The sequence below is a fragment of the Taudactylus pleione genome, unplaced genomic scaffold (genome assembly GCF_031769625.1).
Source record: "Taudactylus pleione unplaced genomic scaffold, aTauple2 ptg000019l, whole genome shotgun sequence".
NCBI lineage: Eukaryota > Metazoa > Chordata > Amphibia > Anura > Myobatrachidae > Taudactylus > Taudactylus pleione.
This window is the reverse complement of record NW_028284421.1, coordinates 31075465-31100851: the sequence shown is the minus strand read 5'-3', so window position 1 is coordinate 31100851 and position 25387 is coordinate 31075465. Positions and strand designations below refer to the sequence as shown.

At 43.8% G+C, this 25387-nt stretch overlaps 1 protein-coding gene across 2 annotated transcripts in view; it reads right to left on the bottom strand.

Moving 5' to 3' along the window:
• TLN2 (talin 2) overlaps positions 1-25387 on the bottom strand; it is a 320515-nt gene that overhangs the window by 117419 nt on the left and 177709 nt on the right. For both annotated transcript variants that reach the window (XM_088446408.1, XM_088446417.1), the window contains exon 28: positions 1011-1219. In XM_088446408.1, the coding sequence (XP_088302534.1) occupies positions 1011-1219 (209 nt within the window). The remainder of the gene's footprint in view (positions 1-1010; positions 1220-25387) is intronic.

Genomic DNA, 25387 nt, shown 5'->3' with positions numbered 1-25387 from the left:
TTACACTAAAATGGCTTGTACAATAATACATTCCTTAATTTAGCTCAGTGGTTCCCAAACACTCTCAGTTCGTGGCACACTAAGGCCTTTCTTTTGTGGAACCCTAGGCCATGAGAGAAATACATTAACAGCGAGTTTCTCTCATGACTGCAATGCAGGTCACCCAGCAGAAAATCCTCACTAGTTTTTGCTCGCACCCCACATCTCTTCTCATCAGCAGCCAATAGCATTAAACTTGTCTAACACATTGAGCAGAATAGGAGGAAAGAAATACAAGAAGAGGGGAGATGTGGAAGGCAAAGCTGAAGATGTGGTGAAAATGTACAGTAGGTTGTGGGAGCATCGGATGGGGGGGGGGGGGGCAATGGGAGATGTGTAATCAAAATGAAATGCAAAAAAAGCCAACACAAAGGAGGTTACAGAAACAGAGGGTGAGAAGACACAGAGATAATGTGACAAACAAGGGGGTGGCCCAAAGTCTGGGGTGAGCAGGAGGCACACTTCATACACTGAATTCTGTGGGAGCCCGTGATTCTGTGCTAGACTTCATTCGCTCTTAGGGGTATATTTACTAAAGTGCAGGTTTTTAGAAGTGGAGATGTTGCCCATAGTAACCAATAAGATTCTAGCGAAGATCTTCTAAAAGGTGCTAGATAAATAATAAGAAGTAGAATCTGATTGGTTGCTATGGGCAACATCTCCACTTCTAAAAACATGCACTTTAGTAACTATACCACTTAGTGTAGTCCACTTGGTTGAGGAAGTTGAGGAGGTGGCGGAACAGCACAGCCACACATAAGTAGAATAGACAATGTAAACAGCTGCAAGCTGACTCTCTAATACTAGCATGCAGAGCAAGGCCTAGCTGATTAACATGAAGGCCCAAACGACTTTATTTGGGACTAGAAAACACATGGCACCCCTGAGATTAGGCTGTGGCACAGTTTGGAAATCACTGGTTTAGCAGACAATGCATGAATTTTGCATGCTACTTAGTTGCTGTGTCTGACCTGGGCCAGTCTCTGCTGAATCTCGGCATCACCCGGAGCCACTAGCGCTTGCTTTGCTTCCTGGATGAGCTTGGCTGACCCATCCATCACATCTCTAGCCGAATCCAACATGTCGCTGGCAGCCTGTGGATCACTAGTGGAAGCTGCTACCCCTCGAGCAGACTGTGCCAGGGTTTTAAGAGCCTGTGCCGTTTCCCTTGCAGCAACACCTACAGAACAGTTCTATATTAAACATACCAGGTAACCATAACCAAATAACATTCATAGACATCCAAAAAGGGTCAACAAGTCATCTTTTTCAATAAGTACTCAACAGGTTAAATTACAGCATTGATGCTGCTTGCATTTTAAATCAAACTGATAGTACAACATAAGGAAATAACTTAACATACGTAATTTTACATTGTAATGTTTCCACAATGGAGCTAGTCGTAATATAGTACATCTATGTACAGCAGCAAGGTAGGGATTATTTATTTATTAACAGTTACTTAGAATAGCACACATATTCCGCAGCACTTCACAAAGAATATCAATCCCTGTTGAGCCTACAAACTACTACATGTACACACACACGTATTATATATTATATATATATATATATATATATATATATATATACACACATATACATATACACACACACACACACACACACACACAGGATATTTATTTAAATGGCTTTTGAAAATAATGTTCAAATGTATGACCAAGCAAATTATAAAAAACTTTAATATATGGTGAAAAAGTTAAGAAAAATAAAAGCCTTTCTTGCTGTCTTCTATTTTCTGCAGCTAATTTCCTACTTTTTTGTTGTAAGTAAAAAAAACACCCACATAATGTGTATTTTATTCAAGTAACATTTTACAGTGAAAAACCCTGTGAGGGCGATTCAATTGTTTTTAGGGCGGCTATTAGTTTTGGGCGCCCGACTGAGAAATTGTTGCTCCGTTCATGCACAATAGCCGCTGGCATTTCTTCTCGTTCATGCACAATAGCCGCTGGCATTTCTTCTCGCACCCTTTCCTCTGATCAAACCGTCGCATATGTGACCAGAGAAACGCATAAGGACACTTCACCTATCAGACTGAACCCTTGTTTGGTTACCCTAGAGGTCTTTTTAAAGGAATTTTTCCACTGCTCAGCTATGCTGCCACTTTGACCAAGGCCGTTGGCCACTACGAATCACTCAGCGCTAAGCTGCTCAGCTTAATCCAGTCCACGAGAGAGAGAGAGAGAGAGACACATCTATACACACATTACTGTTTTACATATAATTCATTTTTGCATGCTCCTGCAGTGATCACCCACATACCAGGTCCAGCTGGCCTTGACATACGTTCCCCTGGATAACTGCTATGTAGTTTTGGGATGACCCAAAACAGTACTGGAGAAGGTGAGGGGAAAGGGTGTGACTGGACAATCAACCCTCTGGCCTGGGACTCTGTCTTCCCTCTTGTCCTCCTTATAACTGCCTCTTCTCTTACCAGTACCATGTTGGACACTAGACCCAATCTTGGTGTCTGTGATCCACACCACTGTTTGACGCCGCGCAGCCAGCACACAAGAGGATCCCTATTAAGCCAGCTCAACCAAAAGCTCAGCTATTCAGGGGAACAAACCTCAAGGCCAACTGGACCAGGTATGAACAGGAAGTGCTCCCTCTGCAGGAGCCACCTACACCCTAGTGCCATCAACACTATTCTCACTGACCTACATCTGTTTATTGTCGAGAGCACCGTCTCTCTCATTTAGGAATAAACAGTTGAAAAATTTTTGGGACGCTGTCATCTTTATCACACATCATTAGCACAAACATACACAGACTCTACTATACACCAACACACTTTGGGCAGAATTCAACGCGAATTGAATAGCGCTGGGAAGGAGCTCCCGAAGCTATTAAATTCAGACCGCTAAGGCAAGTCGGAGAATGCCGCTTCTCGCGTCTAACCTGGGTGTTTAGTCGCGAGAACCAGCATTCTCCGACTAAAGTGCCGGCCGGGCTGCTGTTAGCGCTGCACTAAGGCGGCAAACAACTGTGCGCCCGGCACTTTTGGTGGATTTCTCCTTGCACCCCCAGAGGGGTGTGAGAAGAAATTCTTTAGCCTGCCCAAACAGCGCGGTGAATTGAATAGCTGCGGTACCTACCTCCCGGGGCTACTCAACATTGCATTGAAGACCAAGAAGACGGACACCTCTGGTTTATAACAGCTCCCCACCCCACTGGCATACTGTATACCCCCGAACACAGGACCCACTACTTTTCCCTTTTAATATCTACCACAAAGTAACCACACCCAGTGGGGATAAAACAGAGAACTCTCTGGGAAAGGTCAGCTTTAGATACCTGGTGCATTTAACATCTAACTTTAAGCAACAATAAATCCATAATGGATCTGTTTTCCCCCCATATTTATGCATTAAATACAAGAAGTTACATCCTTTATTTTATTTAGGAACTACACACATGAAGTTGTTTATACATGTCTAGTGAGCCCTAGTAATATCAGCTCTGAAACAACCAACATACACAGCAGTATCTCAGTAATTCTATGTGGAATCCTATAACAGCACTCTTATTACAATATTGTGCAAGGGGAAAGACCCCTTTTAGTGTGTAAGCTCTCATGGCCATGGCTGGACTGGGACTAAATATAGGCCCTGACATTTAAAGCAAAAAAGGCCCACCTTGCGTCAGCACCTGGCATAGACTCCTCCCCTTACTATTGACTCCTCCCACTTTTAGTCTATGCTCTTACAAATATAATTAATATTAGAACAACATACAAGTGTACATATTCTCTGCTTTAAAATACACAGAACTGGGCTCATCCTGCAGGATTCAAACATGTGCCATAGTCAAACATTTGGTATTTGGTTGGTTCTGTTAGGTAAAGCTGGCACGACATTGGTTTAAGTCACACACATAGAAAAGGGAAGGCATTTTGCCAATTGACCAAGCCCTAGCTTAGCAGTTGTAGAGGATTAGATAATGATCACTGTAGGAATTTTTTAGGGAAGTGGTCTGTGCACACCAAAGCAGAGCCGTAGTTACACTATATGTGCTCATAAAGAGCATTGGAACTGCCATACACAACTGATGTATTTGCGCACACTTGAAAAACAGGTGTGGCCTAGCTGGGACGGGACATGACCACACAAAAGTACCTCCAATTTAAATGATGCTACACAGTTGTGCCGCTTTGTCACATTACACTGCACAGTAGTGTCCCTTAGTCACGTTACTCCACACAGAGCCCATTCACGCTATGCCACAGAGCCCATTCACGTTATGCCACACAGTAGTACTCCTTAAACAGTACATTATGCCACACAGTAATGCCCATTACACATTATGCCACATACAGTAATGCCCCTTATAACACATTATACCACACAGTAATGCCCCATAGACCACATTATGCCACACACAGTAATGCCTCTTCTAAAATTATGCCACACACAGTAATGCCCCTTATAACATTATGCCATATAGTAACGCCCTTTACACATTATGCAACCCCACTAGCAACTCATGTCCCCCTAAATCCCTCCGGCAATCTCTCACTCCCCCCCCCTGTGTCTGTCCAGCAGCCTCTGTCTTCCCCCTGAGTACCATCAGCAGGTGAATTTGTTGCAGGTCACCAGAGCACAGCAGGCAGCCGTAGCCATGGAGAGTTTTGTGTTGTCTATGTGCGCAAATTCCAATTATTATTAAAGAAATAGGTTGCAGCTTCATATTGCCTAGGTACCTCTACTAGAATTATGGGTAAATATAAAGGCGAGAGTTCACAGCGCTTATTTCTATCTCATGTGAGAAAAAAGGGGTTTGGAAGGGGGGTGGTTTGGGCGTATGTAGAGTATGGATCCCTAAAAAATGTCAGCCACAACAATATTGTTTAAAAACAGTAAATGTTTATTTCACCAGATTATAGTATTAAATATATTTAGCTCAGAATACATGTACTGTAAATGGCAAGATTATCCATCTCAGTATAGATAATTTACATTTCATATGGAAAATAATAAATTAGTGATAAAAAACCCTAACCGGCATTATATTCCAGTCATAACAAAGATTTAGCTTAAAATATGAGACAGCATAAATACATGAATACGTATAAAAAAGTCCCATGATCTGATCCTTCCTGAGTACCTAATGCGAACAAATTGATGTGCAGCTAAGAATATCTTTATGAAAAAAACAGCTTAAACAATATAGGTTCAGCCTGTGGATAGGGGTTGGGTATGAAATCCCGGTGGCTTGATAGCCGCCGGGTGAAATACCGACAGTGGAAGCCCAACAGAAGCAGAATCCCGACGGTGCAGGTAAATCACCTAACCCTACCCTTAGCACCCTCCCTAACCCTTCCTTGGGGGTGCCTAACCCTAAAACTCCCCCTGTCCCCCCGGGGGTGCCTAAACCTTACCCCCCCCTCCCCGCACCCTAAACCTAACCCTCCTGGGGGGTGCCTAATTCCTCACCTCCCCCCCCTTCCCCTAGCCAAACCCTAACTCTCTGAAAGCTGTCCTGCGGGATTCCGTCGTCGGGCTAAAGATAGGCGTCTAGATTTAGACACCTGTCTTTAGTTCCATGTCGGAATTTAGACAGCTGGATTCCGACGGACAGCTTCTCATCCGTCGGTATTTCAACTGTATCCCGTGGATATAGAGCCTGTAAATGAATGTAGTATATAAAATACATAGACGTGCTTATAATGTCCAGAGATCTGATCCTCCTTGGTGTGAATGCAATTATATAGTGCAATATGAAGATAGACAAAAGTCCAATATACTAATCCTCATGTGTGCTCTTATATGGTATTGGTAACCCACACTTATTCTACGGGTGGTTAGTGCAGGCATTCAATAAACAAATGTTGTAGTACTGTAGATGCACGCAACTTGCCAGTGTCATAGAAACATAGAATTTGACGGCAGATAAGAACCATATGGCCCTTTGGGTTAAGAATGGGTTAGGTTAGCATCAGGGGGTTAAGGTAGGTTGTTAGTAGTTAATGGTTGTTTGGGTATTAGTGTTAGGTTATCAAGAGTTAGTGGTTAGTGCTAGGAAGTTAGGTTATTAAGGTTAGGGGTTTGTTATAGTCGGGGGTTAAGGTTGTTTGGGTATTAGTGCTAGGGTATCAGAGTTAGGGGTTAGTGTTAAGGTAATAGGGTTAAAGGTTTCATAGAATGTCCGTACTATAATATTCGAGGAGGCTATGCCATGCACTGGACTACACCCATGTACACCACTATGCATACATTAAGGGCCCAACTAACACAGGGTCACCGGGTACTGCATGGCACATGTCACAGCATAACAGGACTGGGTTGTGTCATCCAGCAGCACTCCTAACCCACTAGACCCAGCACCTAAGAGGGCACCCTCCCCTAGACAGAGCACCCAGGAGAGCCCTCCCCCTAGACCCAGCACCCAGAAGAACCCCTCCAAGACCTTCCTATGCAGACACAAGAGTCTCACTTACCTGCAGGTACCCAGGCCAGTGGCCCTGCTCGGAGGGGTGGCAGCTTACCTCGGCCCCTGGCGGGGCGGGAGTGCAGCTGCTGGGGGTGCTGGACAGAAGACCTCCTCTGCTCCCGGGTTCCTGCATGGCTTCCTCTGCTCACTGCATCGTGCTGTCCCCGCAGTGCCGCCGTCGTCGTCTCCCCAGAAGTGCTGCTGTCTCAGCCCCGCTTGTTCTTCCTCCGCTTCACCCTGGGCCCATCTCTGAGCTACGCAGTGCCAGTACCTGTTCTGCCGAGAGCCACATGCACTGCACTGGGGGCCAGGCCCAGGTAGTGTCAGACAGATCCGCTGTCATTCAAATCAGTGCTCGTGGACCGGCAGTCGTTGCTGATTGGCTGCCTGTCCGCAAGCTGATTAGCTCACGGCCTGCATCAGACTTGAATGACAGCGGCAGCGGCGTGGGTGTCTCTGAAGTGCTGCGGCTTGGCTGCATGCTGGTGTGCTGGCGACCGGGTACTGGACCGGCCCACCTGGCATTTGCCAGAACTGCCAGATGGCCAGTCCAGGCCTGGGCATGGCCCTAACCTTCTTAAAGTTTATCCCTAGCACTTTCCTTGCTTCAAGTGTCTCCAAGTCCCCTTCAGCAACACTATGTGCTGTCCTGTGCTGGGTACATCTCAGTGATTTATTTCCCCTCCTCATGACTCACCTCCATTTATCAGTCAAGACAAAAGAGGAGGAAATGTACCAAAGGAGAACAATGAAATCTTGCACAAAGCAACCAATCAAATTATATCTATAATTTTATAAAATGCACTAGATAAATGCTAGCTAGAAGCTGATTGGTTGCTATGGTCAACTTGTCCTCTTAAGAAGATTTGATACACCTCCCCCACAGTGTTATCAAACTCTTGTCCCCTATTAACATTTACTTATATAGCACGAGCATATTCCTTTGTCCTACCTAGTTTGATGGTTTATTACGGTGTTGTTCCAATGATATGTCAATATATATTTACTGCACCATTGTTATGTTAGCTTCACTGTTACTTTGTATATTATCTTCGGCACGGAAACGGAATATAATCTCACACAAGGATCAACAAATCAGCATGTTTTTAAATACACTAAACATAAGCCAGTTGGCATTACTATTTGTGTATTTGGGTTAGGGGGCAGCACTGTTGGATATTGATTAGAATATCATTTGAACATTTAAACAAGTATCTAACTAGCGCAAAACCTACCATTTTTATTTCTGTACATGTGAGGTTGACATTTCTCCCTTCCTTTTGAAGATGCATCCAGATAGATAGATACTGTTCTTCATTTGTCAATTCAACATATTGAATATCAATAGAAGAGTCTCTAAGTGCTAAACTTACATCTCTCTCTCACTGAGATAAGTTGTAGTAAAAAAAAATAATAATAAAAAAAAAATTCAGTTATACATTATGGCAGAGTATCCCAAGCTCAGCCATTACAGTGCAGGTTTTAACCACTTAACTGACCATTTTCTTTCCCCCCAAACCCGGTTTGAAACAGTAATTTTTTTTTTAATTTACTAATGTTTAAAATAATTTTTATGTGGGGCATAACCCCCCCATCCATCCAGTGCCAAAAGCTGCCTTCCCCCATTACTTCACCTCTCCCTGTGGCATAGTGTACCCCCTTACTCTATTGCAGAGCGCAGCAGTGTGTAGCGTAGGGCAGGGTGGGCTGATTACCAGTCCCCCGTGCTGCAGCTGATCTCTGCACAATTTTCCCCTTCGCACACCTTTGGTTTAGGTGCATCCCATTTGCACGGCATTCTGCTACACAATTTTGGGAGCGATGTTGGCCACAGACCACAAAATCACTCCCGGGGGGCAGGAGCAGGACATGTGCAGAATGGTTTTTCTACATAACAGACAGGGGACGCAGCAGGTGTGGTACAGATGCATGGGAAGAAGTCAGTGTTAGTTGAAACCTAGCTGGCTGCGGTAGCATCCCATGTGTTAAGCTGGGTATTTACTATACAATTATCATAAATCTGTCCAATCTGGCTGGTTGAAATGAAAATCTGGTAATAAATAGGAGAGCAAATGACAGTCGTCCAATTGCTCACGAACACTGGAAAACAGACAAAAACGGTTGTTCAGACAAATTGGTTAAAAAACACACAGATTTAACCAATTTGAACAAATTTTTTTGCCCTTTTTTCAGTGTTTAAAACCATATGGTAGACTGTAATTTGCTCCCATACATTACAAGGTTTTCATTCCAACCAGCCAAATTGGAGACAGAAAATTGTATAGTGGATGCCCAGCTTTAGTGCCAGGTCAGTCGTTCCACTCAGTATACATAGCAGTAAAAACCACTGGTGTAAGCAGCTTTAATACAGATTAAAAAGTAACAAACATGGAAATATATTCAGTATAAATCAATGCAAATATAGAACACATAAAAACACAATCCTTAAAATAAACTGTTCTAGAAAATATAAATTCCAAGAAACACTGATTAACAGGTAAAGGAAAATAGAAGACTAATAATTAAAAGTAGAGCTGGTTTTATAAGCTTTTGAATATGAGGAAGTGTCCTATCAGTGCAATTTATTGCTGCATGTGTAAATATGCTGTATTTGTACAATGGTCTTGCCTTGCCTTTAGTTAGTATTATTGCTTGATCCATTAATTCAATTAATCAAACTGATAACACTGCTACCAATTGTTTAGCGACACAGTGCAAAGTGTCAAGCAGGAAAACATACTGAGATAAGATCATTAGCTACACCACCTAGGCACAAGTTAATCAAATATTTCAACAATAAAAATGTAGACAACATAACTACATGACGCAAATCACATTTTGTTGTTCATTTCTGGTTTGTGTCCTCAGGAACCCCGATTAGATGTCACATTATTGGACTGCCTATTGCAGCATTAATAACCTTTTCATTACTTCCTAATAAATTGTGTATTTTTTATCCCAGGAAAATTGGGGTTCTTTTTTCCCAGCATATTAAGTTAAATATATTTAATTGGATAACATAAAGGAAAGAGAAATAAGTAGTAAAATGTGCACTGAGCCATAGTTCTGTCCTGTGCTAGATTGATCTAGTTAGTACAACCGCACAAATATACCCCTAAATAGATTTGACACCTTAAAACGTTTACAAGTATAGCAAATATATATGAGCTACAAATATGGGTCATAACAAAATGTGTATGTAAATGGTTTATCTATGAGGAGATGATTTTTTTCTTAATGCACAATAATTGAAAAAGTAGACTGGGCTAACACAGAAGATATAGTTACCGGTACATGCTCTAGCACATAATAGAAACCTCTCACGCACCTCAAGTATCATCACACCCCCAACAACCAAACCCCCCAAAAAAGTGCCTTCAATTATTCAATATATCAGAACATAACTTACATATTGTCCTAGTCATTATAGTTTCAAAGCAGCAGGGTAGACTTCATATTAGTTTTTATTACCATTTACTCTTTATATTGCTACAGCATATTCCGTTGTGCTTACAATTGGGAACAAAAACTGTAATAAAACAAGACTGGGTAAAAACAGACAGACAGAGGTAAGGGAACCCTGCTCGCAAGCTTACAATCTACAGGGAAGTAGGTGTTTGATACATTAAGATAAGTGCTACATATTGCAAATTGGTCCAGCCCAACTGAAGAGGTTCTTGGCGCCGTGTGTGATCCACTCGCACAGCAATGTAGGCCTGGCGTCGGGGGGCTTTATGAGTGTAGAAAAACAACATATGTACAGTTATGTGCGGACTGTGTAGAGATGATAGGGTAAAACATACTTGCCTACTCTCCTGAAACGTCTAAGAGGCTACCAAGTCTCAAGTGGCGCTCCCGGATGCCAGTAAAAGTAGGCCAGTCAGTCGGGGGCTGCCCACTTCACCCTGGGACCGGGTAGCCGATGACACGATTCACGCAAAATCGCACCATTAAAGCCCCGATTCACAATGCCAGTAACCACGGTGCCCACTTCTGCCGCGCCACATCTCCTGCCTTGCCAAAATGGCTGCTCTCTCCCGGATCGGGCAGACCAGAAGTTGACAACCATGGTGTAGAATAGATTACGGAGAATATATGGGTGGTTGTGGAATTCAGATAATCTTGTTTAAAGAGGTAAGTTTTCAAGGAGTGCTTAAAGGTTTGGAGAATATGCAGAAAGTAATTTTGTGCTTGTGAGGACATGCCACAGAGTGGGTGAAGCCAGAAAAAAATACTGACAAGAGGAAGTAATGCAGCAGAATACTACACTATGATAATGGTGACCCCTTCACAACCAGACTGGTAAAAAAAGCTACAAAAAATACAGCTTCTTGAGCAATTCTTCATTTATGCTACATTTTAAACATTGCTCATCTCAGTTTAAGCCTTGAGCACATGGTGTTAATTTAAAATTTCTCCTCCATTCCACTTTTGACAGCTGAATAGAGAACAGACGGGAGTCAAAAAATTCATGGATGGCTTCCCAATATAGGTGTCTGAGCAGGAGCAAGTACAGTACAGTCTACTTTTCCCAGTCCTCACTACCATTTCTGCATTGCAAAGAAAATCATGTGCACACCTATGATCTCTAAGTCAGTCTCTCCAATGTTCAAAAAAAAAAAGAACCATTAGTTCACACAGGACTTTCATCAAAATATGTTTTCCAAAAGAGCAATTTTGACATAACATATTAACATAAAACTAGGACCAAATAGACCATCCCATATAAACAAAAAAAAAGCTAAATTGTCAATAATGTTGGCTACATATCAAGGGTCAAGTTGTACACTCTTCTTTGTGTGTCCAACTTGGTTGAAATTGAACAATTTGATGATATAATCGGAGTACATGTGATCAGTTTTAAACATAAAAAAAAAAAGAAACAGTACATAGTCAGGATCATCAGTGCCGGCAGACTACCAGTCAAACGGGCAGACATATCGAATCCTGGGTACACATCAGAATGAAGTGATGAACTACGGAAAAATACCACGTTCCATCAATCATTACCTGCAACAGGGCTGCTTACGATATAATCCAGTCGGACGTGCAGCACAGCCGACCGGACGATGTTGCAAACGGCCGCAGGAGTGCACATATTGGCAGTACACACTGAGCGATGCAGCCGATATATCGTTCGGATTCGGACGGAAACTACATAACGTGCCGACGTCGTCTCAGCGTGTACCCAGCTTAAAGGAGCTTCCTTTTGAACCACCAGTAATTTTCTACACTCCATAAATGTACCAACCCCCCTCCTCACATCCCCCTTCATCCATTGGTGGCCCATTTAAACAGTAATAGAAACATCCAGCTATGTCTCTGCCCTCCCTCTTCCAAGTGTCTCTGCACCACTTTACCAGCTATGTCACTCACTACCTCCCCATTTGTCCTCCTACTCTTATCCATGTCTTTGCCCATTTGTCCATCTGTCAAGGAGATAGAGAAACTGGTCAGTTTATTTGTATTAGGCCCCGCAAATTCTTATGGTGAGCATGAATGCTTCTACTAATATTACAAAATACAGAGTTTAAACAAAGAACCAGCAATGCAGACATATAACAGAATTCAGATTGAGATACCAGCTATACTTAACGATACTGTCAGACAGAAAGCAACTTACTTTAAAAGTACTGGCTTTTAACAAAACGTTTGTCTGTCCTGTGCTCCAACGATAACACCGCTTTACACCATTTTAGTGGTTTAAACCAGTTTTTTTTAATTAATCTTTTAATAGAAAAAAAATGGAATCCTGCATATTATATTAATACTGTGAAACAATGCTATGTATTAGAAACCTTGATCCATGTTATAATGCTTTTTAACCAGGGTTGGAAAACAAATGTGTTTTTTTGTTTGATTTTATTTTTTTACTTTTTTCCCAACCCTGGTATGAATTATTTTTATATTGATATATGAAGTTTGATATTTTAGGAATGTATTTTAAAGAAGGGTAAAGAAAACACCATATGCTATATATTTTGAATTAATCTTTTAACAGGTAAAATGTTTTTTTATATGTGCAGATTAATATTTTTTTTATATATAGAAACAATCCTATAATTTGATGCTACAGCTCAAAGTGATATTAATCTAGCATCAGTATAGAATTATTTTTTGTTTCCTTTATAAAGCAGCTCATCGAAACTTAGCCAAAGAATGAAAGCAAAATACATTACTCTTTAGTAGAACTCACACACAGAATACAGTTCATTGCTTCAGCGGAAATAATCACCAGCAACATTACGTATAGCCTACCATAATTCAATGAAAATGGGACTCTGGTATGAATACACAGTAACAAAGTTAATAATTTTGTTTAACAATTTACTGTACACACTCACTGCTGTCTCCCTTTATTTGACTTTAAAATACACATATCAATTATTACCAGACTGTATTCCAGTGAATGACAATCTCAATAAAATAGGTTATATACTGTAATTTCACTCCCTTTATTCCCACGCCTTTTTCCTAACATGTACGGCTTCCTAACCTGTAATCCTTTTGCATCCCCAACCCCTTGCCATACTCCATGCTACTAGATAAAATGTCATATTTCTACCATACCATGTGATTTACTTGAATAAAACAAGTTTAAAAGAAAGTTGTTAATTTAAGGGTGATTAGTAAAATACAATGTACTGTATATGTGCAATATTCTGTATGGACTATGACCAATTATTTGAGAGGCTTACTATATCACACATAAATAAGAGTTAAAGATAAAAAAATTATGGGGTGCAAGACACGGGAAGAAGCTGAATTAAGTTCTGTTAATTTTTCTTGTGCACATTTCTCATTCTTACAGTAGACAAAATAAAAGAACAAAAAAAATAGGATAATTGTGCCTTTAAACTATTAAAAAAGAGTTTATTTTTGGTTGGAACATATTTACCAAATGCAATAAATCAAAAATAATTTAATTATCGATCCATAAAGGCCAATAAACCCTACTCAAAACAATACTCTACCCCTCTGACATCCAATCTACTCTTTTACCCAGTTCACCATTCTAGTTACATCTCTCCTTTTAGACTGTAAGCCCTCATGAGCAGGGCCCTCGCTCTCTGCTTCCTACTTAACGGTATCCCTGTCATCAGTGCACCTCTCCTCCCATCCCGCCACTAGTGACTCTGATCATGTGCGTCTGCTCATTTGTTGGGTATTGGATAATTAAATGGTAATTTACCTTCCTACACCCCCCCCAACAAATACACTGGGGAACAGTCAATCTGTTGCCAGGGATTTAAGTGTCGATTTGGATTAATTTTGTGCTCCTGATCATGAATATGCCATGATTATTTTTCAATTGGATCTAGTTTTTGAGATATGCATATGTCTTTAATACTTATGAAAAATTAAATTAAACAATGTTAAAAATAGTTAAAAATATATTTTTTGTATTCTGATTAAATTTGATTTGTAAGATGTTATAAAAAGACGCAGTATAATTACATAAGTGTTAGGAAGCTATGAGAACCGTTTTTTGTAGGATTTTCTTTTGAATTCTTGTTGCGGGCAGTCCCTCTGCAGACTCCAACAGTAATTGGCCATCATGTGACTATCCCTCCTTCCTTGATATCTTTCTTCCATTACCTGAATATTCTGGTGGAACTGTTCACCCTGTTCTTTGCTTAAATCTCCTAGATTGGACGGGAAGTGATCTAAATGGCTGTACAAAAAAATTTAGTTTAATATTCATGTTGGCACCGACTTTCTAGAAAAATGTTAGCATGTTGTGGACTAATTCGTGATAGTTGTCTGCCTTGTGATTGCCTAAAATTTTTTGAATGACAGACACATAACTTAGCCATGCTTCAGATTCGGTTTCGGTCAGATGTGGTGAAATTTGGATCCTTCATTAGTTTCCGTATCTGTGGGCTGCCTTTACAAATTCACAAATTCCTGCCTTTCATTTTTCAATACTAAGAGATGGAAATATTCGACAAATATACGTGAAACTTGTCCAATATTTTTACAAATTGTTTCATTAAATCCAGTTTGATATGGAGAGGCGGCAGTGTGATTTTTTTTTTCCTGTCAATTAAGAGCTCATGAATGATATTGGCTTCTCCTACAGTTATAACTTCTCTTGGAGGCCATACGGTTTGCTGCCAGTGCTTTTGTTTTGCACGACTATCCCATAAGCATATGTGACAAGGATATCCACTTTACTGCCCCAGAAGAAAGTTTACCATATTTAAATCGACACAAACAAACCATTGATGCTGAGAATAAGCAATTTTTTTCCTAAGACTAACTTGATAATTTCATACTGTTCTTTAAGCTTTGTTGAATGACCGATAGGAATCGAAGCAAATGAATTCCCATTGTGCAGTAATACACATTTTAAGCTCCTTTTAGAACTATCCAAAAGAGCCGCCAGTCTTCTGCTCGATATTCTGGTAAACCCATCATCTGGAGAAGTTCCGGAATATTATTGCAATACACAAGATTGTTATCTTGGCTAAAGAACGTCTGTATGGCTTGCTCTCTATTTCGATACGACGTTATAGTAACATCCGGCTCAAGACAGTGCTTTTCTTGAAGTCTGGATGCTAAAAGCTCAGCTCCTTTTTTCGATAAATTCAAGTCACAAATTAAATCATTAAGTTCCTTTTGAGAAAATTTGTTTGGAGTAGAGGAACTTTCTTCAAACTCACTTTCATCTGTGTTGTCACTTGCACTGGATGAAATTAACATTTCCACATCATCACATTCAACTTCGCACAAAGAACTGAATGATGGTACAGGTAAATCTTCACTATGTGGTATCTGTTTTGCAGAATTCATACTTGGGTATTCCCATTTGCGTTGCTTAAATAGATTCATACCCTTCACATTTACAGCACAAAAATAGCAGTCACTCAAGTGATCTTTTGGCTCACGCCACATCATAGGTATGCCGAAAACAGGATTTTGGTACTTACCGATAAATCCCTTTCTCCGATTCCACAGGGGACACTGGAGTTCAAGACAGTGGGGTATAGACGGTGGTAGAGTAGAGCCTGGCACTTTAAATAATTTAGAAGTGTGACTGGCTCCTCCCCCTCTATGCCCCATCAGCCCCAGTTTAAGAACTGAGCCCGAGAGGAGACGGAGGACAAAAGGAATATGAGGAGAAGGAGAAGACCACAGAACGGAACAAGACCGACTGAAGGAGAACACAGGAACCCACTGCAGGGAACACATGCAGCCACACAACCATATAAGGACCAAACAAAACGGCAAGTACGCAGCGCTGGGCGGGCGTCCAGTGCCCCTGTGGAATCGGAGAAAGGGATTTATCGGTAAGTACCAAAATCCTGTTTTCTCCTTCATCCACTAGGGGACACTGGAGTTCAAGACAGTGGGGACGTCCCAAAGCCAACCTCCCGGGTGGGAAGCGCGGAGAACTTGTTGACCCTTCTGCCAAACCGAAGCCGGGACCGCCCAGAAACGGAGGCCCAATGGAAAGGCAAGAGCTGAGGATCAAGTGCCGTAGAGCCAGGAGACAATGAGAACTCCTTGCTGAGCAGTCACAGAAATTCCAAAACCTACTGCGTAAATAGAGTGGAAAAAAAAAAAACGACTAGCCAGAGAACACCCGCAGATGAGAGGCATCAGAACACTGCAAGCTCAGCTGAAACAGACCAAGCCAGAGCGCAGGGAGCAAAGAACCCCAACCAGAATCCATAGGAGAAGGGCAGGAACACGAGACAAAACTCGAGAAAACAGGAAGCTGCAACAGTCGCAGATAGCAGAATCCCAGCACTGCTGGACTTAAATCATATAGATGGAAGTATAACGATACCAATCTACAGATACAGAGCTGATCCTGTCCACAAACTCCAACAAAGAGTATGCAGGGAGGCAAAAGGCAAGACCGAACAGTCACCCTGAACCATCCTAGATGTCCAACTATTACAAGGTTGTTAACCAGCGGAAGGGTTAGACCATAGAAGTCTCCAACGAGTAGAGATCCCACTGGACATGAGGCGGTTTCGAGAGGATTGAGAATACAATTCCTTTCAGAGGGTCAGACAGCAGAACAACCCATTCTGAGAACAGAGGGAGAAAACAGTCACTGAAACCCTGCAGCTGAAAAGAAAACCACAGCCACAAACTCCAAACAACTTCCAACATGATGGAAGTGCGTGGTCAGTAGCAACTGCTGGCCCGAACATAGTAAAAAAACAACCAGGATATCCTAGCGGTAAAAGAGCATGGATGCAATAGCCACCCAGGGAGCGCTACCAATATAGGGAAGCATCCCATACAGCAAGGCTAGAGCACTAGGACAACTATGAAGGTACCAGTCAGGCATCTGTCAGTGTGCTGAAAATCTCAACAGATACTGAACAGGAAAACCAACCAACCGGGCCCCCTGCATAGAACATAGTGACTGTCACACTGTAATGTAAAGATGTGCACTAGCCCAGAGATTCGCTTCAGTCCATAACCCCAACAGATTTCAGTAGAATAGTGTCACTAATCTCAATGTTGGAACTATGCACCCACACACCAGGAAAACTCTAAAGTGTAGAGCCACCTGATTAAAATAGTGGATAGCTGCTAGGACAGCAGCTAGGGTGCGGAAGGGAGAATAACGCTATGTATGTCAGGTTGCATGAAATAGGAGCATCTTCCGAGGCATTAGTAAGCTCTTACCTGTGAGCGACCAGAAGCTTTCTGGACGCTATGTAGAATGTCACTGACCTTTTCCATCACACAGTAACCTGCCACGTTAGGTATAGAGTAGCTTGGGCTGAGACCAATGTCTACAGCACGGACTTCAGTCTGGAGATGTGCAGTAGAAAATACTGTAGAAACTAGCAAAACGTTAGTGGAGACAAGAAGGTCGTATAACAGGACTCTATACCTGAGCATGTTCCATTAGGGATGTGTATCCATATAGAGATTATACATATACCCCAAAAACAGTCTGCTAGTGTAAGTATCCTTACATTAACACTTATAACGGTGAAGTACATATTATGCCCACCAATCTAATACAACCCAGGCCTGACCCTGCCTATATCAGCGGGTGGCCATAGGCCTTCATGTAATTTAATTAATTAAGCCCTGAGGATGGAATAGAACCTGGATTCTCTATGTACTGATAGAAATGTACCTAGGGGCCCTTTAGAGACTCCTTTTATTGAGATATGCGACAAGACAATAATATGGAGTACCAGAATCGATACTGAGAAGGGTACCTATACATAGACATAGAATGTGTTAGTTATCCCAAGTAAAGAAGGGACATATCTTAGGAAATATTCATACAAGGAATGGCTATAGTATAATATATATACCCACGTACACACCGACAAACATAATTGCATGAGAAGGCAATCTCTTTGAAAGGAAGAGTTAGTGCCAACATAGTAAGTTTACTTGTCAGACTCCTGCACCAGGAGATCAGAATGCCATATATATGTCCTGCATTCTTGGTGTATGTTTGCTACCAAGTGCGCTACTGGAGTGTAGTTGTAAATAATAATAATAATAAGGTCCCCTGAAAAGGGGCGCCGTAGATAAAGACTGACGGGAACAGAACTAACACCCCAGGAGGGTGTAAGCACATATCTTTATATACATGTGTGGACACACAAGAAGGCCCCAGTCATGTATAGGGTCCATACTAGAAGCAATGCCTTAGGGAATTGTGACTATCACTATGTAAGCTGCAGAACATGACTCTAGTTTATAGAGCCACTATTTAATATGTATTGATAAAGCCTACAGTTTCTGTAATTCCCAGGCGGCTTCCCAACCGTGGAGTTATAGGTAACCTAATGATTGTGGAAGTATAGGCATCCTACACACACACAGATAGATAGATAGATAGATAGATATATATATATATATATAAATAAAACACAACCAAATCCCTAGGGAGAGATAGTGTAAAGTGGAGTTTTGTACCAACTACCGCTTCAGGAGAGTCAAGCCTCTAGTTGCAGCATGCTAGGTATCAGACATAAAACTGATCATAACAGATCCTACCCTTGTTCTTATGGTAAGGATAAAAAGTGATATCCACATATGCGTACCTACATACAAGATTAGTAGGAGACAATTTTTTTTTTATTTTTTTTTTTAAACTAAAACATGAATCATAGTAGAGCCATGGATGGAACTGAGCCCCAGGACAAAATTCACTCCAGACATGTATATGTTCTAAGGCAGGGCTTAGTATAAATTACAAATATATATACACATACATGTGCCTTACGGCTCATGTGCCGTGTGTGGCCATCATTCTGCTACAGCGTTTGGGCAGGATATTTTTGTAGCGCGCTGTCCCAGACTGGTATCTGTTACCGGTAACCATCTCCCTGGCAGTGCGTCACTAACTTAACCTTGTGTGTGCTGCCAAGGGAGCACATAAGATATAAATCTATATAGATGCACATATGCATACCTTTTAAGGGAAGCACAGAAGGCTAGTGAGAACTGGAAGTTTTTAAAACCAGCCTATAATTTAGCGTATATGCATGTTCATTTAGGCAGGGTAACTAGTGCACCATGAGGTAGCCTTCACAGACTATGATAAATATTTCATAGATGGGACTAGAACCCACTGTGTATTGCTCACCAGTCCACTGCATTAGCTGGTTGCTATTCAGGCTCATTCCGGGCGCGGAGTGCGCGCTAACCGGAGAGCAAGTTCGGAAGTCAGGCAATTAGATTAAGCTAGGCGCCCCTTGCTATAGAACCAAGTGAAAGCCTGACAGGGGTTAATACCCAGCGCTGCAAAACGGCGGGACTATGTCCAGTCCGCACAAAGCTTTCATGTGCATTTGGATCCAAGTACTATCAGACGAGATCGGGCGTGTTCATGTAGAATACAATTACCCAGAGCCACTAGCTACAACGCAGAACTCGCCTCCATGTGAGAGGAGACCGGAAAACTATGGCGTCGCTGGAATGCAGGCCGCACCAAACACAGGTCCCTTTCCTTATATAACTAAAGGAAAGCCCTACTGGGACTTGCCAGCTGTACACTATGGTTGCACAGGCTGTTCTTGTGAGCAAAAGGGGGTGGGGGCCACGGTGTCTCCTCTTATAATAGGAGAGCTGTGCATAGTTACCAGAGTGAGTGCGGCAGCACCACATGTCACAACCCCGTTAAGTAACACCTCCTCTACTAAACAAGAGAGGTAAGCAAAATGCAGCTAAGGTGCTGGGCAGGGCAGGAGACCTGGACCCAGCGGGGTTCAGTTGCGGCTGGCCCCACTGACTCTGGGAGGGTCGGGGGACCCGAACACAGCCAGGTTCAGCTGCGGCGGGCTCTGCTGAATCGGAGGCTGTATAAAGCTTTCACTTTGAAGCGGGAAGCCTGATAGTGGCCGAACTGTGTAGCATAAATATATATTCCACCTGACTAGCACCGCCCCCCAACAGAACTGCACAAGCGGAGTTATAGTGCACCCTCTGAATTACTTAGCATGCGCAACTGCGTGTGGGTGGGTGCAGCAAATAGCTGGACTGCAGCAGGTGTAAACTAACTAAACTGTGTGTACACAGGTGTTTACCACTGCCCTTAAGAGGGAAGCGGGGGTGATCTGGCAGGCACTGGTCCGCGCTGCAATCATCACTGAGCCTCCCGCGGAGCAGCCACTTCAGGGGCCCAGACCTCTCCCTGCATCTCATGCGCTGAAGCGTGCGGCCACTACGGCAAATAGGTGGAGAAGGGCGGCGCCTGTTGCTCTCTAGGGCGCTGCAATGGCCGTCGGACCTAAGCCCCGCCCCTTCACTGCCGGGAACGGAGCCCCGGCACTAGTGCCGACCTTTGGCTGCTCTGTAAAGAGCTGCAATAGAGGCTGTATACTGCGGGACTTAATTTAGGCAGCCCGCCTTACAGACCCCCCGAAAGCCAGCGCCGGTGCTAGAGAACTGCGCTGCTTAAAAGCTCTTTACTAGGGGAGCGCTATTATGGCAGCCCCTGACAGCCGTGTGCACGCGGCAGTTGAGGGAGAGCCCGACCACAGATGGCGCCGCTAGTATGCATGACGCGCCAATAAACCTACGCCCCCCGCTTGCTCTGGTGTTCTCACCGGGATGCCTAACTTCGGAGGTCAGGGAGAAGTGGTGCAGGGGGGAGGGTTGGGTCTCTCCTAACAGTGACAGCGCAATTGTCACTGAGCCCAGCTTTTTACAACCACTGCTCCTGCTAATCAGGAGCAGTGGTTATACTTACAGGCTGCTGCGGCCGGGATGCTGGGCTGAGGGGGCGGCGAGGAACCCGGACACATGCCGATGTCAGCAGTGGCGGATTCACGCAGGGTCCGATGACTCCATGATTGTGCCCCCTCCTCAGGGTCACCGGACACAGGCTGCAGTAGCCGTGTGGTGCCCTACCGGCGGCTCCCACGTAGCAGGCAGACTGCCACAGCAAGCAGCCTGCCTGTCCTCAATGCTTGTTTAAATTATGGAAAGGCTGGAGACAGCCTGATGTGCGACCGGCTCTCTCGGGCACATTCTAAAAACTGGGGCTGATGGGGCATAGAGGGGGAGGAGCCAGTCACACTTCTAAATTATTTAAAGTGCCAGGCTCTACTCTACCACCGTCTATACCCCACTGTCTTGAACTCCAGTGTCCCCTAGTGGATGAAGGAGAAATGAAGTCCTTTTCAATCACCTTTAGTCCAATTGCGGAGTGATTCCGCGCAGGTTTTACAAACTTTGTGAGGCACCCAAATCTTACCATACTGGCTTATGTGACGTACAAAATAAGCCTGATACTCTTGTTTTACGAATACAGTTATATTTTTACTTTCTTTTGCAACACTATATTTGTCACCAATAACAAAAACATCATGGCTGTTGGTACACCGTCTCTGAGAAGAACTAATTTTTACGGCAAAAACATTTTGTTTCACACATTCAGTGATAACTCCCAACAAAAGCCGAGGACGTTCTGTACAAAACAAGCCCAAACGGCGGGAAATTGGTTGTGGTGGGACAGAGAGAGGGCCGAACAAAGCAACAGGAGGTGTGCTAACTGCGTCACTCAGTCCTCTCCGTTGCTCCTCTCTGTATGCTGGGAGGAGGCGTGGCTGTGGCCTGAGGATGTCCCAGCAGGCTCAGCAGTGCACTGCCACGCCTCCTCCCAGCATTAGTGAGATTTCAATGAGTTATGTCTCTCAAACATGACTACCAGCTACGTTATCACAAAAAACAAATTCTTGTTATTGTTGAAAGAGAGTTTTGTTTTTTTAACTACTAAGTAGATTCTGTTAAGTAAAGCTGGCCTAGGCTACTAAGGTACATCACATGGAGAAAATATGTGAAATTTATAATTTTTAATTAATTTGAAAACTAGAGCCAATTCAGCTATAGCGAAGACATAATGCGAAAAAAGGACCTGCGAGTACTCTCAAACCGATCTTAAATCCTTGGCAAGAAAAAAAAAAAAGTTTCTGTTCCCCAGTGTTATTTTTAATTACTTGCTTTCACTAGCCATGAGTCGCTCTACTCTTCCCCTTAATTACCCCTGCTACAGCTCTGACTCCATGTCACACAGTTAGGGTTATGATGTTATGTCAATTGTAAGTAAACCAGAACATAAAATGATGATTACATGAATTTAAGTCATGTAAAACAATGTCGCTCTCCTGCCTGTTAAATGTGTTCATCTGGATCAATTCCAAGCACTATTTTGGAAAACAGCTCATAGATAACAGGATTTTGGTACTTACCGTTAAATCCATTTCTCCGATTCCACAGGGGACACTGGAGCTTCATGACAGTGGGGTATAGACGGTGGGTTGAGTTGAGCCTGGCACTTTAAAAATCTACAAGTGTGACTGGCTCCTCCCCCTTTATGCCCCATCAACCCCAGTTTTAAAGAACTGAGCCCGAGATGAGACGGAGAACAGACTGAAGAACAGAGAAGGAGAACAGGAAAAGAAACATCCAACATACTGACACACTGCAAGAACACAGCAGGCTGCAGTGATAAACAGTCACACAATAAAACAGACAAAACTGCAACAGAACTGAAGCAGAACAAGCAACTGAGAACAGGCAAGAAGCACTGGGTGGGCGTCCAGTGTCCCCTGTGGAATCGGAGAAATGGATTTAACGGTAAGTACCAAAATCCTGTTTTCTCCTTCATCCACTAGGGGACACTGGAGCTTCATGACAGTGGGGACGTCCCAAAGCTACCCTCCTGGGGGGGAGAGTGCTGAACGCCCTGCAAGACACTACGACCAAAATTTGAAGCAGAAGCCGCAAAAGTGTCAAATCTGTAGAAACGTACAAAAGTATGAACCGAAGACCACGTCGCTGCCCTACAAAGCTGTGAAGCCGAGACACCTCTACGTGCCGCCCAAGAAGTACCCACAGAGCGCGTAGAATGCGCAGAAATGGATACCGGCGGTGGTCGAGCAGAAGCAACATATGCCTGACGAATAGTCAGACGAATCCACCTGGCCAAAGTTTGTTTAGACGTAGGCCAGCCACGCCGATTAGCATCATAAAGGACGAATAGAGCCTCTGATTTACGTAGCCCCTCAGTACGGGACACATAAATGCGAAGTGCCCGAACCACATCCAAGGAGTGAGAATCCCCAGAAGAGTCCGACAACGCTGGCACTACAATCGGCTGATTCAGATGAAAACCCGAGACCACCTTGGGCAAAAAGGAAGGCCGGGTACGAAGTTCCGCCCGATCTTCGTGAAAAATCAAGTAAGGGGAACGGCAGGACAAGGCTCCAAGTTCCGACACACGTCTGGCCGAAGCCAGGGCCAATAAAAGGATCATCTTCCAAGTCAAATACTTAAATTCCACCTCCTGCAAAGGCTCAAAGGTGGATGACTGAAGAAAAGATAAAACAAGATTCAGGTCCCAAGGAGCCGTGGGTGGCACAAAGGGGGGCTGAATTCTAAGAACCCCTTGAAAAAAGGTCTGAACCTCCGGAATCAGAGCTAGGCGACGCTGGAAAAAAATAGAAAGAGCAGAAATCTGCACTTTAAGCGATCCCAAGCGTAACCCCGCATCGAGGCCTTTTTGAAGAAAAAGAAGAAGACGTGGTAAATGAAAAGAGGAAGTGGAGGATCCACGACCTTCACACCAGGAGATATAAGCCCTCCAAATGCGATGATAATGCGCTGATGTTACCGGTTTTCTAGCCCTAAGCATGGTAGGAATGACCGACCTAGGAACTCCATGGCTTCTTAGGATGGCGGTCTCAATAGCCACGCCGTCAAACGAAGCCGCCGTAAATCCGGGTACACACATGGACCCTGTTGTAGAAGGTCCGATCGTAGTGGAAGAGGCCAAGGTTCGTCTGCCAGAAGGAATAAAAGATCGGAGTACCAAACCCAACGAGGCCAATCCGGAGCCACTAGGATCACGGTGGACGACTCTCGTTTGATCCACTTGAGAATCCGAGGGAGGAGCGGAAACGGTGGGAACAGGTACACAAGGCTGTACGGCCAAGGGATCAGTAAAGCATCCGCTCCCACCGCTGCCGGATCCATGGTCCTGGAGCAGTAAAGGGGTAGTTGATGATTTATCCGAGATGCCATCAGGTCTATCTGTGGCTTCCCCCATCTGCAAACCAGTTGATGAAAGACCTCGGGATGAAGGGACCACTCCCCGATTGTGAAGATCCTGATGACTGAGGTAGTCCGCTTCCCAGTTGTCGACCCCCGGAATAAACACTGCGGAAATGACCTCTACGTGTCTTTCTGCCCACAGAAGGATGCGACTGGCTTCTCTCATTGCCATCCGACTGCGGGTTCCCCCTTGGCGATTTATGTATGCCACTGCCGTGGCGTTGTCTGATTGTATCCGAACCGGAAGTCCTCGTAACAGAGGAGCAGCCTGTATCAAAGCTCTGTAGACTGCCCGCAGTTCGAGAACATTGATTGGTAAGAGGGACTCCTGCTGCGACCAAAGCCCCTGGAAGTGATTGTCCAGAACCACCGCTCCCCATCCGCGGAGGCTGGCGTCCGTGGTGACCAAGGTCCAATTCCAAATTCCGAAGCGGCGACCCGCTAACAGATGCTCCGTCCGAAGCCACCAGAGCAAGGATATGCGGGTCCGGGGAGACAGACGCACCAGCCGATGCATCTGTAGGTGGGACCCGGACCACTGAGACAGAAGATCCAGTTGAAATATTCTGGAGTGAAATCTGCCGAATTGGATGGCCTCGAAGGAAGCCACCATTTTCCCCAGGAGACGGATGCAAAGATGCACAGATACTTTCCTGGGTCTGAGCACTAGACGAACCAGCTCCTGTATGGCTATGGCCTTGTCCCTTGGCAAGAATATACGAAGCAGAACAGTGTCTAGAATCATTCCTAGGAACTGAAGTCTCTGGGACGGCATCAACTGAGACTTCTGGAAGTTCACAATCCATCCATGTTGAATGAGAATCTGATGTGTAAGGGACACTTGGTGTAAAAGGACTTCTGCCGTCGGAGCCTTGATGAGTAAATCGTCTAGGTACGGAACTATCGTCACCCCCCGAGAGCGCAAGTGAGACACCATGACGGCCATCACTTTGGTGAATACCCTGGGAGCTGACGAGAGACCGAATGGCAGGGCCTGAAACTGGAAATGAGCTTCCCTGATGGCAAATCTGAGGAAAGCCTGGTGAGGAACCCAAATTGGGACATGCAGATAGGCGTCCTTGATATCTATCGACACCAGAAACTCTTCTGCCTCTAGTCCCGCAATGACAGAATGGAGAGATTCCATCTTGAACCTGTGAAATGAAAGATACTGGTTCAATGATTTCAGATTCAGAATGGGTCTGACTGACCCATCTGGTTTCGGAACCACAAAAAGGTTTGAGTAAAACCCTTGTTGCCTTTGTGCAGTGGGAACCGCCACAAGGACCTCGGCCAGCAAAAGTTTCTCGATCGCTTGACGCAAAATTAGTTGCTT